This window comes from Panthera tigris, chromosome B1 (assembly GCF_018350195.1).
Source record: "Panthera tigris isolate Pti1 chromosome B1, P.tigris_Pti1_mat1.1, whole genome shotgun sequence".
Taxonomy (NCBI): domain Eukaryota; kingdom Metazoa; phylum Chordata; class Mammalia; order Carnivora; family Felidae; genus Panthera; species Panthera tigris.
This window is the reverse complement of record NC_056663.1, coordinates 112,545,725-112,563,041: the sequence shown is the minus strand read 5'-3', so window position 1 is coordinate 112,563,041 and position 17,317 is coordinate 112,545,725. Positions and strand designations below refer to the sequence as shown.

General features: G+C 39.1%; 1 protein-coding gene across 4 annotated transcripts in view; it reads left to right on the top strand.

Moving 5' to 3' along the window:
- The window catches only part of EGF (epidermal growth factor), a 105,089-nt gene that overhangs the window by 64,768 nt on the left and 23,004 nt on the right, over positions 1-17,317 (top strand). For all 4 annotated transcript variants that reach the window (XM_042984035.1, XM_007098254.3, XM_042984036.1 and 1 more), the window contains exons 16-20: positions 2,892-3,014; positions 8,198-8,314; positions 8,959-9,084; positions 13,388-13,510; positions 14,865-15,009. In XM_042984035.1, the coding sequence (XP_042839969.1) occupies positions 2,892-3,014; positions 8,198-8,314; positions 8,959-9,084; positions 13,388-13,510; positions 14,865-15,009 (634 nt within the window). The remainder of the gene's footprint in view (positions 1-2,891; positions 3,015-8,197; positions 8,315-8,958; positions 9,085-13,387; positions 13,511-14,864; positions 15,010-17,317) is intronic.

Here is a 17,317-nt window from a genome sequence, read left to right as displayed (position 1 = left end):
TAAAAGCTTCCCTGCTTTTAGGGATGCCAAGTTTGTTTTGTTTTGTTTTTCTTTTCTATGAGTTTAGGCTCCTAATTTTTATTTTTTATTTTTAGTCTCCTTATTAAAGACTAAATTCAATTGACCTCCTCCAGTTGTAAAATTAACAAAAAAAGATAATATTCAAAATGTTAAGTTTCCAGCCCTCTGGTCCCGCATTTACGATGGAGTGGCCCAAACTTGGAAATAAATGTTAGCATTTTACCACCTCAGATAATGTTTAGAGACATTTTGGCCTCAGTTTTTAAAGGTAGTCCTATACAATCTTCCTTCCACATGGTTGGGCTTAATATGAAAAAGCAAAGTCCTTTATAGTAAATAACTTTAGGATATTAAATAAGTGTAGGGAATCTAGCCTGAGAATGCTTGTGTTCCACATTTAAATAACTAATCATGTTTTTGAGGAAGAGGACAGAAGAGTAAATCAAATGTGATGTGTAACCAGTAGTGTGCTGATTTGCTTTCCTTGAATGTGTATGCAAATAATGAAGGAGAATTTGAATTCATCTCTTGAAGTTTTCATACCAAAGAGAATTTAAATTTTATTTACAAATTCTTTAATTCATTTATCTGGTAGGCAAGGTTTAAGTTACGTGGTAGATTAACAGCAAACAAATGGATTAATTATCCATGGACCAGAACTGGTTATTTTGGATTTTCAGAATTTTCTATTAATTGTTGCTGTAGCACAACAGTTCTCAATATTTTTGGTTTTATGACCCTTTACACTCTTAAACATGACTGAAAACTCCAAAGAGCTTTTGTTAATGTGGGTTAAATTTACCAATAGTTATGCTATTAGAATTAAAAATAAAACTAAAAAATATATCTATTAAAATTATAATATTTTATTATGTATGAACATGACACATTTTTAGGGAAATAAATGAAGTAACTATATTTTCTGGAACAAAAAAATGTAGGGAGAATAATAGCATTGTTTTACATTTATATCTTTAAAGTCTGGCTTCATATAGGGCAGCTGGATTCTCATATCTGCTTCTATGTTAAATTTGTTGTGTTGTTTTGGTCAAAGCCTATGAAGAAAACCTGACCTCACATAGACGTGGATTTGGAAAAGGGAGGATTGAAAATTTAATAGCCTTTCAGATGCCTTTTTTGTATTCTTTTGATAGTATATCAGAACTGGACAGGTGGTAGTTTCTTAAACCTTAGCCGCAATGTGGAATCGGAAGCCACATCAATAATCTTTTTGTCACCTGTTATTTTTAAATCCAGTGGGTTTTTTTTTTTTGTTTTGTTTTCTTTTTGTTTTGTACTTTGAGTGGCTCTTTTACCAATGTGTGATTTTGTGGCATCATGTTGGTCATTTGAAAAAACTGGCTGGCCAGGTTGTTGCATATCTTCCAAGTGTCACACACACATCCAGTCACATTCACTAATTAATTACCGTCAAACCCATTAGAAAGGCTCTTGAGTTTTGAGATTTTGTCAAGCTCAGCATAGTGGGAAAATTTTTCCAGAATTCTACTTTTCACTTGAAAGCTGAAGTTTTATCATTGTCAATAAGTACTGTCAATTGCTTTTCTTGAAACAACATACGCACTTCATTTTTGGAAGGTGCTTGCCAGATCTCCAAGTGTTAATAACATACTTTGTCAGTCTCCCAAGTAAAAATTATGTCCAATGAAAAAGAGGCTAGTTTCAACTTGCAGCTACACACGTGCTTTTCCTCCAGACGACTATCATCGCTTCAGTGTGTACACAGAGTGTTTTATATATACTTTCCATTTCATTATACAGAATATTAAAGAGCCAAGTATTCCATGGTTGAGATTTTAAAAAATTAATAATTCTTACTGTTTCATCATGGGTCTTTTTAAGTGAAACTGTGTGTGTGTGTGTGTGTGTGTCTGTGTGTGTGTGTCAATGTGTGCAGTGAAGACATGACTGTTAGTTGAGTTTTGTGCCATTGCCTTAATTCATACTAAGGCACCAGTAATTTTGTCTAATTGGTTTGCCCCATTAGTATCAAAGTCAACACAGGGAAAAAAGGCAAACAATATAACATGTATTTGTGAAAGTAGTTTTGACGTTAAGGACTCTGTGCAATGGGAACCCACTAGAGAACTAAGAGAACACACTAAGTGTTTTAGGGGATCAATTTCTCCCATGTACTGGGTTCCATGCCTATGTTAAATTATGACTTGTTTATACCCTTCCATGTTTCTTTTTAAAATTTTTTTTTAATGTTTAATTATTTTTGAGAGAGAGAGGGGGAGAGACAGAGGATGAGCCGGGAAGGGGTAGAGAGAGAGGGACACACAGAATCCAACGCAGGCTCCAGGCTCTGAGCTGTCAGCACAGAGCTTGACGTGGGGCGCGAACTCACAAACTGCAAGATCATGACCTGAGCCGAAGTCAGACGCTTAACTGACTGAGCCACCCAGGTGCCCCTTCATGTTTCTGAATATAGGTAAAAAAAGGCTAAAGTAAGTATTGAAAGCAGCCTAAAGGAGAAAGACTATGTATGGAAGGCAGGTTGGGGAGATCATCGTATTAATTTGTCCTTATAGCAGGCTGTGATTATGAGCTGATTATGTCCATTAGTATTTTAGTATTTTATGCATTGTTTTTGCCAGTACCTAAATTGGTCTTGTCTTTTTGCCCACTGTCTCTCCCTACCCTTAACCGTCAAGTGCACTGAGTGAAGCTGGGAGGGTGTGGTACAGCAGGTGAGGTTTTCTAAGTCACCAAGATACTGCTAGTTGAGTGTTCTTACTGTGCAAGTAAGTCTGAAATTACAACCAACAAACATCTACAAATATAAGTTAAAATCAAAACTTTCTTGAATCATAAAAGGTAAATTAACTGTATCTTTTGACCTTCAGTAGGTAGTGAAGCAGATCTAAGTAACCAAGTAACACCACTGGATGTCTTATCCAGGAATAGAGGATCTGAAGATAACAGTACAGAATCTCAACATATGCTAGTGGCTGAGATCATGGTGTCAGGTATGAATGATGAGTTCTCAACACAGCTTTGGTTCCAACAATTTCCATCCTTCTAATTAGAATCCTGAATTCGTTCTCTAACTTTGGCTAAATGTACACAAAACTAATGAAGCCAAACTTTGGACTCAAATTTTGGTCCTTCTTTTCTGAACCGTGTGCCTGAGGAAAATGGCTCCCTATTAGACAGGACATGAACTTTACTCCTCGAGAATCTTTGAACTGAAACTTCTTTGAAGAAATCTAACTTGGAAACAAAGGTGAAAAATAAGACAAAACAGATATGAGTGTATCCCTATCCATACCTAGTATTTTTTATCTTTTGCCCATCTAGCTATACTTCCGTTAGTGTGAAAAAGTAGATTGTAACTGATAAGCAAACGTAAGTTGGTTGCTTCAGCTGCTTCAAAGTTTACAAACGGCAAATATTTGAATTGTTTTCTTCTGTACTGCACGTTTATCACCAAAATACGAAATAATTTGTTCAGTATGTAACAAGTTTAGGGAGCCTCATTCTTTCATATTCTGTATTCTATTTACTCATGAGGTCAATGGTGTTCAAACTGGGCTTAGCTCAGCCCTAGAACTTTTGCAAACCCCACCCCTTCTTCACTCTGCTCTCTGCCCTGTAATCAGTGCAGCTCTACTTTGAAATGTTTTATTTATTTATATTTCTGGCTAAGATTTTATTTTATTTTATTTTATTTTATTTTATTTTATTTTATTTTATTTTATTTTATTTTATTTTATCTTTTTTTATTTATTAAAAAAATTTTTTTAGTGTTTATTTATTTTTGAGACAGAGAGAGACAGAGCATGAACGGGGGAGGGTCAGAGAGAGAGGGAGACACAGAATCTGAAACAGGCTCCAGGCTCTGAGCTGTCAGCACAGAGCCCGATGCGGGGCTTGAACTCACGAACTGTGAGATCATGACCTGAGCCGAAGTCGGATGCTTAACCAACTGAGCCACCCAGGCGCCCCAAGATTTTATTTTAATAAAGTATCTGTGGCGAAAAATAAGTTTGAAAGCTCCACATCAAGATCTTAGATACACTTAAAGCGCTCATCCAACTTTTGTGGCCTGCAGACTCCTTTGCCAGTGTACCAGAGCCTGGAGACCTCTTACCTCTCCCTATAAGAACTTATCAGTGTGATTCTTTTTTTTTTTTTTTATAAAATGCAAACACAGAGGTGGATATTTTTGGTAATAATAACTTGTACAGAGGTTTAGAGTTTACCAGTTACTTTAACCTCTAATATGATTTTATCACAACCCATCACTTAACAGATTTGAAAACTGAAGCTAAGATATATTAATGTAATGAGTTTACCAAAGAGTTTTGAAAATTAGGACCAAATAATTATTTCATGTCAAGAAAAAAAGTCAGGAAAACATGGTCACATTAGGAATATTCCTCATTTAGTGACTATTTGCTACACACTGTGCTAAGCACTAGGGATACCATGATGAGCTGAAAATAACCTTGACATCCAAGGTCACAGTCTGATGTGGAGGCAAACAAATGATAGAATAAAACAATATTAATAAATATTAGCAGTATAGAGAACCATTTCAAAGTTGCTAGGGATCCCTAAAGGTTCATGGAGCATATTTTGAAAGACTAATGTTTGGGAGATTCCAAGACCAAGATGAATGACAGATAGTAAATTAGACACACGGGTGGGATAGAGGGGAGGATGAGATGGCCAAAGATTGGAATACATATATTGTATAATAGCCTGTGTCTGGCTTCATACCTGAGACTGTACTGTACCTTGTGCAGAATGGATGGAATTGATTGCCTTTGTGAAAACTACCTCCTCTTTCCATATCTAAACTGTGTTCTATTTTCTCTTAGTCTATAACGTTTTAGTTCTACCTGTGTTAGGCTAAGGGTCATATTTATGTTTTGTAGTGAGATTTCATTTAAACAAAATATCTATGCCAAAAAGAGTTTGAAAATGGTATAAGAGATTTTAGGTTAGTATCAATATATTCTTATTCACCAAAGACACAGAGACTGGTATATAGCAAGTAGATCTACATAGAAGATGGCAAAGAAATTCAATCATAAAAAAGTTTCATTGTCAGGTTTACAAAAATAATGAGTTCCTCTAAATTCATGAATAAAATTTAAAATTCTTAACATGGCCTGTTGGGCCCTGGATGAACTAGTCCTTACACACCTCAACAGCCTCAATGTGTGCCTTTCTAGCCTCGTCTTTTTTTTTTTTTTTTTTTTTTTTAAATGTTTACTTATTTTTGAGAGAGAAACAGAATACAGCATGAATGGGAGGAGGGGCAAAGAGAGAGGGAGACACCAAATCTGAGGCAGGCTCCAGGCTCTGAGCTGTCAGCATAGAGCCCGACACTGGGCCCAAACTCATGGACTGTGAGGTCATAACCTGAGCCAAAGTCATACCTTATGGACAGAGCCACCCAGGCTCTGGACCCCTGTCCTCAGCTTTCTATGGCCAGCTTCAGTTATACTGGCCTTGCCTATAACATACTGATGTTGTGTTCTCAGCCCACAGTATTCTTTCTATACCTTTTCAAGTCCTATGTATCCTTCAGATCTCTCAGAAAGCTTATTTTAGTCTCCTAACCAGGTAAGATGAGAGTTATTTCAGCTCTCTTAGAATGTGGTATTGTTTCTTGAGAGTGCTTATCACACGTGTACCTAAATAATTAATTACACAAGAAAGCAGAACCCCTGTCTATATTCTCTATCACTGTATCTGTGGCTCTCTTTAGGATCTGGCATATAGTAGGGACTTTTAAATGAATTACTTTTATTAGTTTAATTAATAGTCCCAAGAGTCTTTTCTTTTTTAAAAATTATTTATTTATTTTGGAAGCGACAGAGACAGCATGAGCAGGGGAGAGGCAGAGAGTGAGGGAGAGAGAGAGAATCCCAAGCAGGCTCCGCACTGCCAGTGCAGAGCCCAGTGCAGGGCTCGAGCCCATGAAACTGTGAGATCATGACCTGAGCTGAAACCAAGTGTCAGGCACTTAACCAACTGAGCCATGCACGTGCCCCATCAAGAGTCTTTTCTTTTCTTTTCTTTTTTTTTTAGCGTTTATTTATTTTTAAGACAGAGAGAGACAAAGCATGAACGGGGGAGGGTCAGAGAGAGGGAGACACAGAATCTGAAACAGGCTCCAGGCTCTGAGCTGTCGGCACAGAGCCCGACGTGGGGCTCGAACTCACGGACCGCGAGATCGTGACCTGGGCCGAAGTCGGCCGCTTAACCGACTGAGCCACCCAGGCGCCCCATCAAGAGTCTTTTCTAATGTGATCAGGCTAATTCTGATTCAGATGGTCACAATACGCTTCTTCTTTGTTGTCCTTATTTACATATGTGTAGAATTTATTATTCTCAAGGCTTTTAAAAAAAAAATCACGTTTTTTCAAGTTTGGGACACCTGGTGGCTCAGTCCATTAAGCACCCGACTCTTGATTTTGGCTCAGGTCATGATCTCATGATTCAAGAGACCAAGCCCTGTGTCAGGCTCTGCACTGGCAGCATGGAGCCTGCTTGGGATTCTCTCTCTCCCTCTCCCTCTGCCCCTCCCCTTCTCGCTCTCTTTCTGTCTCAAAATAAATAAATAAACCTAAAAAAAAAAAGAAAAAGAACACGCTACTCTTGATCTTGGGGTCATGAGTTTGAGCCCCACATTGGGTGTAGAGCTAACTTAAATAAATAAACTTAGACAAAAATCACTTTTTTTCCCCAAGTCCTTACAATAATCATGTGAAGTAGATTGGACAAAAAGTGTCACCTATATTTTGGATATTTTGGAGAAGAGGAATGTGAAGCCTAGGCATTCCTTCCAGAGGAAGTTTGTGGCAGAAAAAACTTTGGTTATGGCCCATCCCCCTGCAACGGCACATCCATTGCTTTTCATTATGCAAAAGCTGCCTTGGGGTTTGCAAGTTACCAAATAAATCCTGAGCCATATTCTAATTTAAGGCAATTCTGCAAGTGATTTAAAATGTCTTGGGTAATTGGATACTGTCCACTATACACTGAACAGCCTTGTGACTTGAGCGCTAGTCTTCCAAATGCATGCCAAATCAAATATAATTGATTTAGTCTGAACTTATCCATCTTGAAGAGTCATGAGTGACAGGAGAGGACCAAGCAAGAATGAAGGGCATGTGTTCCCACAAGAGAAACCTCACTCAAATAGCTAAGCAAATCAAATGCAATTACCCAATGTCTACATTCACATGGAACCTGAATCCTACTTAGATCATTTAACTTTCTTTTATTTATGGGCAAATTTAGAGTGCTTCTTTTACCTCTTCAGTACTCAGATGAGCAAACTTACCAGTGAATAGAGAGATGATAGTTCATATCCTGCTGTGGTATGTCAGGCCCCCCCAACTCCAAAAGAGAGGAGACATTTGGAGAATGATTATATACATGAGTAGTCAAAGGAAAAAAAAACACAAAACTTGCTCATGTTTATGGCTCAACATGTAGCTCCATCCCCTGGGGCATTTGCATTTCAATGGAGTATGAAATGAAATGATCCATTTACAGCATTTAGTTTGCATGGTTCATGACTTTTGTAAAAGTGCCTTGAAGTTTGCAAGTCACTGCATAAATCTTGTGACATACATTTCTCTTATATATGAAACATAATCTTAGTAAATTGACAATAAATCTTTCTATTGTATCTTGTGTTATTATAATAAATTGTTATTTATTGTTTCTCTGCCATGTTGGTACACAGATCTACTTGCTATATATTAGTCTGTGTCTCTTTGAGGGATAAGAATATATTGACCCCTATTGTATGTCATGATGGTTGGAAATTCTCAAATAAACAATACAACTTTTGAAACTTGAGTGCATTCACTCCTAGGAATGTTATGGTTCAGACTTGCAAATGGTTTTTAAAAAATGATAAACAAGTTCACACAGGGCTCTTTGAACACCAAATAGTTTTTTAAGACTAGAGACTTATTGAAAGCATGTAAATGGAAACATATGGCTGGTGGATCCTTTAATATAGATAAAGCTTATAGGTCAACAAATTGTTTCTATTTGGAGATTAACTATCCCAGAACTCAGGAAAGGAAGTGCTGGAATGTTCTGTAGAACCCCAAACAGTCAAGTCCATTTTCCCCCCTGAGGTCTGCAAATAATCTGATGGGTTTCTCCCTGTTGGCAGATAATGACGACTGTGGTCCTATAAGATGTGGTACATGGGCTCAGTGTGTTTCAGAAGGAGAAAATGCCACATGTCAGTGTTTGAAAGGATTTACTGGCGATGGAAAACTATGTTCTGGTAAGAGCAAAGGCCAATACACATAATATCTGGAAAACAGTGAACCAGATAATACTGACTCAAAATCTCCAGAGGATTTATGTAATCAACAGGATTGAATAAGTTATTTGATATTAGCTAAAAAGATAATGGCTAGTATATATAGAATATATGAAACACATGATATGTGGTTATATTTCAGTGAGTTTATATTAAAATTACATAATATATGCAGTTGACATTAAAGGAAAAAATATAATTAGCTTCAGAAACATGAATTTGAGTTCAAGTCAAATTTATGAAGTCAACAATTCCAATGACAACACAACTTTCTCCCCTAAAAGCTGAGGTTTTGCTGGATAGGTTTCTATTTTATATTGATAGCCTTGAAATTTTAAGTTAGTGACTACTGTAAAAATCTCAGTTCTCATGGTCTGAAACTCTGGCACAATGTGATGTATATACACATACTTAGCTAATCAGACACCTGAGAAATCTGTAGAAACGGATTCAGAAGGCAACTTTACAACCAAGATGCAGAGTCTGCATTACGTTTGCAAATAGCATCTGCAAGCGGCTGAAAGATCGTATTTGAACTTATGTTTCTTTTTTCCTATGACTCTCATTTGTGTACATATTTCACTAGTTGGTCATGTTGCCCACAGATATAAATGAGTGTGGGACAAGCACCACCGTTTGCCCTCCCACCTCCTCCAAGTGCATCAACACTGAAGGCGGCTACGTTTGCCAGTGCTCAGAAGGCTACCGGGGAGATGGGATTCACTGTCTTGGTAAGAGAGCATGTGTGCCAAGAGAGGAGGGTGGAGGCAGGCCTCAGAGAATCATGAAACACGGTGGGTGTGGTGGGTCAGGAGAAGACAGGCTATAATTTAGGTGCCACGCATGTTAGGACTGAAAGAGAAGTTGCGTGATGTTCAAACTGACATATCTCAGTTCTTGATGAATAGTCAGGTTTGTGCCCTTGTGCTATGACTGCAGTCGTCAGCTTCAAGACCCCGAAGAGGTGGTTTGCCGCTCTGCCTTTTTTTCTCTGGGATTTGAGTGACCCCCGTGCCTCACCCACACTCTATACCTCGAGCCATCCTCGGGGGAATTGTACAGCATTTTCACTGTCATTGAATTTGGCAGTTGAACTGTGGTGAACTGCAGAGCTGCTGTAGGTCTGTTGGAAGTGACTGCTATGTGCATGAAAGAAAGGAAAAATGGTTCTATGAAGGGGTTCATCAGGTGTCTCTTGATAAGTTTCAAAGATGAGAGATTCAAGGGGCACCTGGGTGGCTCAGTCAGTTCAGTGTCGGACTTTGGCTTGAGGTTTGTGGGTTTGAGCCCCACCTTGGGCTCTGTGCTGATGGCTTTGTGCTGACAGCTCAGAGCCTGGAGCCTGCTTTGGATTCTGTGTCTCCCTCTCTCTCTGCCCCTCCCCTGCTCACACTCTGTCTCTGTCTCTGTCAAAAATAAATAAACATTAAAAAAAAAAAAAGATGGGAGATTCAAGTCACTGACATTTGGATACAAGTAAAGCATGATTAAGACCTCTTTTCATAATTACCATCCTCTGCCAAGATCTGGGTGTGGCTTTTGGGTTGGGAGTTCACTTAGTGGATGTCTGCCATCATTCCAGGTGTCAGTAGCATAGTAGTCTGCACAAGTGGGGACATGCCTGAAGCCATCATGGCCCAGTGAAGTGGTTATCTGAAGTTTAACAGGGCTTTAACATGTCTCTTTCAGTATTTTCTTTTCCTTCTGAAAACATACAAATCTTTTCACGGTGAGGGGCAGATGACCCGATAAGAAACTAAAATGCTATTGCTTTCTCCCACATGTTGAGGTTGAAGATGAAATCAGTCATAACTACCAGTTTTCTGGATCTGGTTGGTTTAAATCAGACCTTTATCAGATTAGTTTTGTGGAGCCCACAGTCATTTGTAAATGCTCTTTTAAGCACATATTTGGCTGTCAGTCAGGAAAATGTCACTGCTCTAATTAAGCAGGCTCATAGATAATTTAGACAAACAGGCTTTATATTTAATTTGCTTTGAAGAGAAAAGAAGGTATACTTTCTTGGATGTTTAAACTCATTGTAGTCTGGATTCTCACTGTGTCACTAACCTACCTCCTTCCAGTAGTGAGCACACAACAGGGCATCATGGCCCAGACTACCCGGATGGCATGGAATCCTCAGGCCACATGGAAGAATGGGCCTATTCTTATTTTCTGTGTGTGTGTCATTCTCCCTCTCTGTCTCCCTCCCCCCCTCCCTCTCCCCCTCTCTCTGACTCTCTCTCCCTCCCCCTTCTTTCCTTCCTTCCTCTCCGTATATATGTAGATATAGTGCTTTAAACCATGCCTGGCACATAAGTGCCATTGTTGTTGTTATTATTCTTAAGAGTGGTTGTATTTTTTGGCCAAGACTATATCTTTGTTTTTGCTTCTTAGAAAAGCTTTCTCTGACTCTCAAGATAATAGTTCATAGAAATTATAAATCATAAGTAAGTAAAAAAAAAAGACTCAATTTGAGCCATCAGGATAGCAGTTCAATGTGACATATATTCATTTAGCTCTTATTAGTGGAAAGACACAGCAGTAGGACCTGTGAGGAAGACCAGAATGCTGGAGGTAGAGCTTGTTTGCGAGAAGAGCAGGATCTAGAAGAAATGGAGCTAATAATAAATAGAGAAGAAGGGTGTGCATCATGGGAGAAGTAAAAACTACAGTGAAAATTCACAACTGGGAGAATATCTGTGTGAGGTATTAGGAAAGACTTCATGAAAGAAATATCACTATGGATGGACCTTGTGGCATGAGGAATTTTTATTTATTTATTTTAAGGGGGTGGGAAGAGGCAGAGGGAAAGAGAGGGGTGGGGGGAGAGAATCCCACACAGGCTCTGCACTATCAGTGCAGAGCCTGACGTGGGGCTTGGACCCAGGAACTGTGGGATCATTACCTGATCTGAAATCAAGAGTCAGATGCTTAGCCAACTGAGCCACCCCGGCACCTCAAGAGTAAATTTTTATTAGAAATGTGAAGGAAGGGGGGAATTCCAGGCATAAACATATTACAGGTCTATTTGGGAGGTAGAGAATAGCCCAACTGATCCCTAAGCATAGTGGGTGTGAGAGAAACAGACTGAGGCTGGCAAGGTGATGTCTTAGTCTGCTCAGGCCTTCATAACAAAATACAGCATCGACTGGATGGCTTAAACAACAGAAATGTATTTTCTCACAGTTCCAGAGCCTAGACATTTGAGGTCAATGTGCTGGCTGATTCAATTCCTGGTGGCAGCTCTTCTGGGCTTGCAGACCACAGCCTTCTTATTGCATACTCACATGCCTTCCTGCTGTCATTGGGGGGAGGGGTGGGGGGGGGTGGGGGGGGCATGTGGTGTCTCTTCCTTTGCTTTTTTTAAATTAAAAAAAATTGTTTTAATGTTTATTTTTGAGAGAGATAGAGAGAGGGAGAGACAGAGCACAAGCGGGAGACAGGCAGAGAGAGCCAGAGACACAGAATCTGAAGCTCCAGGCTCTGACCTGTCAGCCCAGAGCCTGATGCGGGGCTTGAACTCAGGAGCTGTGAGATCATTCTCTCTCTTTTCTTATAAGAACTTCAATTCTGTTGGATTAGGGCCTCACTCTTATGACCTCATTTAACTTTAATTACTGCCTTAAAGTCCCCATCTCTAAACATAGTCACATTGGGGGTTAGAACTTCAACATATGGATCTCGAGGGAGATTCAATACAGTTCATAACAAGTGGGTTGGGTTACATATGTAGGAGACTAGAAGCTGAGCATCAGTCATTGGGGTTTTACTTCTCTAGACCAGCACCATCCAACAGAAGTGTAATGTAAGTTACATATATGACTTTAATTTTGCTAATAGCCACGTTACAAAAAGTACGAAGAGACAGGTGAGATTAATTTTAGATTTTATTCAATCCAATATGTCAAAGGTATTAATATGTTAATATGCAATCAATATAAAAGTTATTGAGAGATTTCACATTTTTGCTTCATGTTGGTACTAAGTCTTCAAATCTGGGAAGTGTTTTACACTTACAGCATGTCAGTGTAGACTGGCTGCCATTTCAGATGCTCATACACACACATGGCAGTGGCGGCCACCTCGGGCAGCTCAGCTCTGGGCATCAGGGAGCCACCGGCAGCATTTGAGGCAAGCGGTGTACTGATGGGCAATGTGCTTTAGGAACAGTAATCTGGCACTGGTGTTTAGGAGTAGAGTGGGGGAGAGATGGGATGCAGGGAACGGAGAAAGGCCGTTCTATTAGTAATGCAAAGTTGAAGAGAGGAAGGATCTAGATGTCAGGGGGGTGGTAATTGAGAAAGAAAATGATGGTAGTTGGGAAAGAAAGGGATGAGTTAGCTTATATTTATGTAGAAAAAAATGCAGAAGTGTTTTATTTGACATAACATGTATGTCAATGACTGGAGGTCTATTTGCAAAAGTAAAGAATGAATTTTTAGGATTTGATTTTCTAAATGTTTGCGTAGAGATAGTTTACCAATCTCCAGCCTCCCCACTGAGCTGCTGTTGGGATGTCTCCTTTATCCCAAGCAGTAGGAAAACATCCAGCCATATTTCAGGAGTTTAGAACACCTGAATGGGCAGGCAGCTGAGGGACTCCATTCATCTTTGTGTCCAATATTCATGATATAATTTTTAAATTTTTTAAATGTTTATTTATTTTTGAGAGAGAAAGAGAGAGAGACAGAGTGTGAGCAGGGAAGGGGGACAGAAAGAGAGGGAGATGCAGAATCTGAAGCAGGCTCCAGGCTCTGAGCTGTCGGCACAGGGCCCGACGTGGGGCTCGACCCACGAACTGTGAGATCACGACCTGAGCCGAGGTCGGACGCTTAACCGGCTGAGCCACCCAGGTGCCCCAGGATATAATTTTTTAATCAAAATATGCAAAGGCTCCGAAAGCATGCAGCATGACAAAAGTTGAATATGTTCCCCTCCCAGAATGTTGGCTCTTCCAATAGTATAACCCTTTTTCCTCCTCTGCAGCTCACTTTTCTCCTCCCTACTTCCTTTTTTTTTTTTTTCTGGCAGATATTGATGAGTGCCAGTTGGGCATACACACCTGTGGGGAAAATGCCACCTGTACAAATACAGAGGGAAACTACACCTGCATGTGTGCCGGCACCCTGTCTGAACCTGGACAGATATGTCCTGGTAGGTTGGTGGGTGGTCTAAATCCAAGGAAGGGGCTTAATTTTGGAAAATTCTGTACCCCAAAGTATTTGCCCTAGAGATTCTGGAAAATCATTGGATTCAATCGGCTGGTGAGTTTACTTTCCTGATTCGGTTGATACTAAGCTTGAGAATGTGAAATAGTCCAAATTTTCTTAATTTAATAGCATCTGGAATAAATTCTGTTTTTATCACTACAATTCAATAAAGGTGAGAATACAGATGGTTTTCTTTAACTATGTGACTAATGTCTTAATTTGTAATGTTGATTTCTGGGACTGCTGGAAAAACTTCGCAGGTCAAAGCAGGCCAGGAAGGACATCTAGACCCTTAGCATTTTGAATCACTCTTAAAGATTTTAAAATATTACCTTAAAAATTAGTATTTCTTGATCTGAATTAGAACTTCATCTCTTTTTTTTTCCTTTTTAAATGTTAATGGTTGACTTCTGCTTCCTCAAGCATCTCTCCAACAGGCAGTATGTTCTCACCATCCCCACAAGGGAGCTGCCTTCACCCCAACCTTGGAAACCAGGATCAGGGACTCTTCCCCCACCACTGCCAGCAATTCACCTGTCTCAGCTCTGAAAACACCCCAAGAAGGGAAATTTCTGCACTTACCCGGATCTTTTTTTTTAACACATTATTTTTCTCAAATAATTTGCTCTTCTTAAAACTATTGAAGGACTACTAATATTTATATAGTCGGCTACACATCCTAATGTTTTCCTTTTAATGAGCAGAGAATCGTTCAATAAAAGGAATTTTTACCACTTTGACATTCCCTCTCTTATGGTAACATTTCTTTTCTGTCAAAGTTGGTAGTCTTGTCTTTGAGGGTTCCCCTGAAAGTTGAATTATTTTTAGAAGAAAGCATTGCATGGGAGAAATTTTTGAGGCTTTCAGGGTATTGGGGGTAATAGATTGTATACTGGTGGGTGATTGATGAGCCATAAAAAGATCTGTTGTTGTTCAGTAAGACCCTCTTAAAGCTATCTGTCATTTTACACAGTTAGTGTGTGTTTGTGGATGACAGATGCACTTTTATAATGAGACCAGTGACTTGGGATTCATGGAATTATTTAGAATTGACCAATCTCTTACTTGCTTCCATTATGCTTTCTGTCAGATAATACTGAACCCAAAGAAAGAATGGCTGACTTCATGGTGAATGACATGAAGTCTGGTTGGGAAAGTGAAACTAGAGTCACTTGTGACGATTCTTGTCCCTAAAGGACACTGTATCACAAGTTGTTCACAGAGACTAATTCCTGATATTAAGACCGGAAAGATCTAATCACTTCAGAAAGTAAGAGTAATGTCTTTGATTCTTGTAGACTCTACTCCTCCTTCTGTTCTCATGGAGGATGGCCGCTATTCTGTGAGAAACAGTTACCAGGAATGCCCCCCATCCTATGACGGGTACTGCCTCTATAACGGTGTGTGTATGTATATTGAAGCAGTGGACAGATACGCATGCAAGTAAGTCGAGCTATCTTTGTGGTGGCACAGAGATATGATATTGTAGTCTGTAACTTTTAGCTAATTGATAAGATTTGTGTCAAGGAGAGTTTTCTATAAGTAGGTTTTTGCTAGGTAGAAATATATAAGTACACACATATAAATTGTGTTTGTGTACACGCTGCACCCTCCCTACACATCACCCTGCCCACCGCCAAGCTGCCAACAGTAAATATACATTTAAAGAATTGGTGATTTTCCCTTTTACTTAACTTGATGTTACTAATGGTACAGTCTGGGGCATAACCCTCTCGTTCCGGCTGAAAACTTGGGTTTGTGAAAGAATCCCTTAAAACTTTTGATTTATTTTCTGCCACATATATGGAGAACACCCACAATGCGTTTCTGAATTTACAAAACTATTGTATATTCACATTGAACTTCTTGCCTTCAGTGTTCAAAACTAGCAAAGAAATTATCTTTCTTCATTTTCTAATAGTTGGTGTTTACATTTTTTGTGGTTTAGTAACAAGTGTTGGAAGTGGCACCTGCTGCCCCTTGCTCCTTTTTTGTCCCCATGACAGGTTCACGGTGGACACGGTCAACTGAAAAGCAGGTCTGAGGGTGACCTGAAACCATAGGTCCCTCTACCAAACTTACTCAGAAAACATTTCCATTGGAGCTTTTGAGAAAACCACACTCACAGTATCTAGTTCCGCATCAAATTTTACTCTTAATGGATCTTATATTTTGCAGTCAATCAGGGGGAACTGATAGGTACTGAAAAATAAATAGGTCTCCTATGGCTAGACACCTGACTCATTGATGATTTTCTCTGTGCCTGAGGAAGACGTGATAAAATATTCTGATCCTCATGAATACATGCTATAAGCTTAAAGGCTTTTATTATTTTATGAATAGTAATCAGCAGAAACATAGTCTAAATTGTTAGAAGAACAAGTTATATCATGTGACAAAGTGAACGGTCTTGCATTATAAATTGTGTCAGCTAGACAAAAATAATGAAAAATGCTCATGAATATAGTGAAAATGACTCAATTCTCATAGAATTCTACCTTCATATTCATATTTTTATGTTTATTTATTTTGAGAGAGAGAGAGCATGCAAGCAAGTGGGGGAGGATCAGAGAGAGAGAGAAAGAGAGAGAGAGAGAGAGAAAGGGAGAGGGAAAGAGATCAGACTCCCAAGCAGGCTCCACACTTAAGTGTTGAGGCCGATACGGGCTCCAACCCACGAACTGTGAGATCATGATCTGAGCCAAGATCAAGAGTCAGAAGCTTAACCAACTGAGCCACCCAGGTGCCTTTTCATATTCATATTTGCATGTTGTAATTTTCTAAAATAAATCCAATGTTCACAGTAGTTATCCTTGATTTTTGTTAATAAGAATCATTTTTTTTTACTTGTTCATAATTTCTTGTTATCCAAAATAATGAAATTACGGAGATAAATTTATTAGGTCACGGTTTGTTTTTCTCTATGATACTTTACTTTTAGATTATAAAAGACATTACAATAATGTGAAAGGTATTTCACAATTACGTATTGCATTTAGTACATTATTTTCGTTTGACCCAATAGCATCAATTCATTAAATGATTAATCAACTCTTTAGTATGCTGCTTTTCTTTCTGTCATTGAATCCTGATGAAAGTATCTTATTCCCTGATAGTGTTTTAAACATGGGTTGCTACAAAATGACAATTAAACTAGAGATAACACTCACATTTGAGGACCTTTAATCAAAAGCAATATTTAAAATATCACCAGAGTTCCCATTAATCTAGATCACAACTTTGTTTTTGAATTCTACATTTGATAAAAGTGTGGTTTAATCAAACATTGAACCCTTTCCTCCTTTTGCCCTGCTGATCTCACCTTGTATTTTTAAAAATTCTACAATAACACATCTCTAGAAGTGTGCACCAGTCTAACTTTTATTAGAAACACTGCATGGGCATCATTCTGCAGAATGTTCTTAACACTGTGAGCAGGTTTAGAAAGGGCTGTTCTACTGTCCTTGCTCGCAGGTGATGGAAACTCCCCTCAATACAGAGATCCCCTAGTTCCCTGGGGGTGCGGAGGATGTGAGAACTGATGTCTCCACACCCCATGTCTTCCTCAAAGATTCCCTGGTGTGGAGAGTCTCAGAAGACCAAGCCTCCTGAGCTAAGTGGAGGTCCTCGTTTACTCTGTATTGGCTTTGAACCACCCCACATCCTTCTGGCCAGGTCTTCTCAAGATCAAGATCCCCCAACTCCAGTGCTGTGAAATGTTTCATGAAAAAAAGTTGTGTGGTCAAGTCAG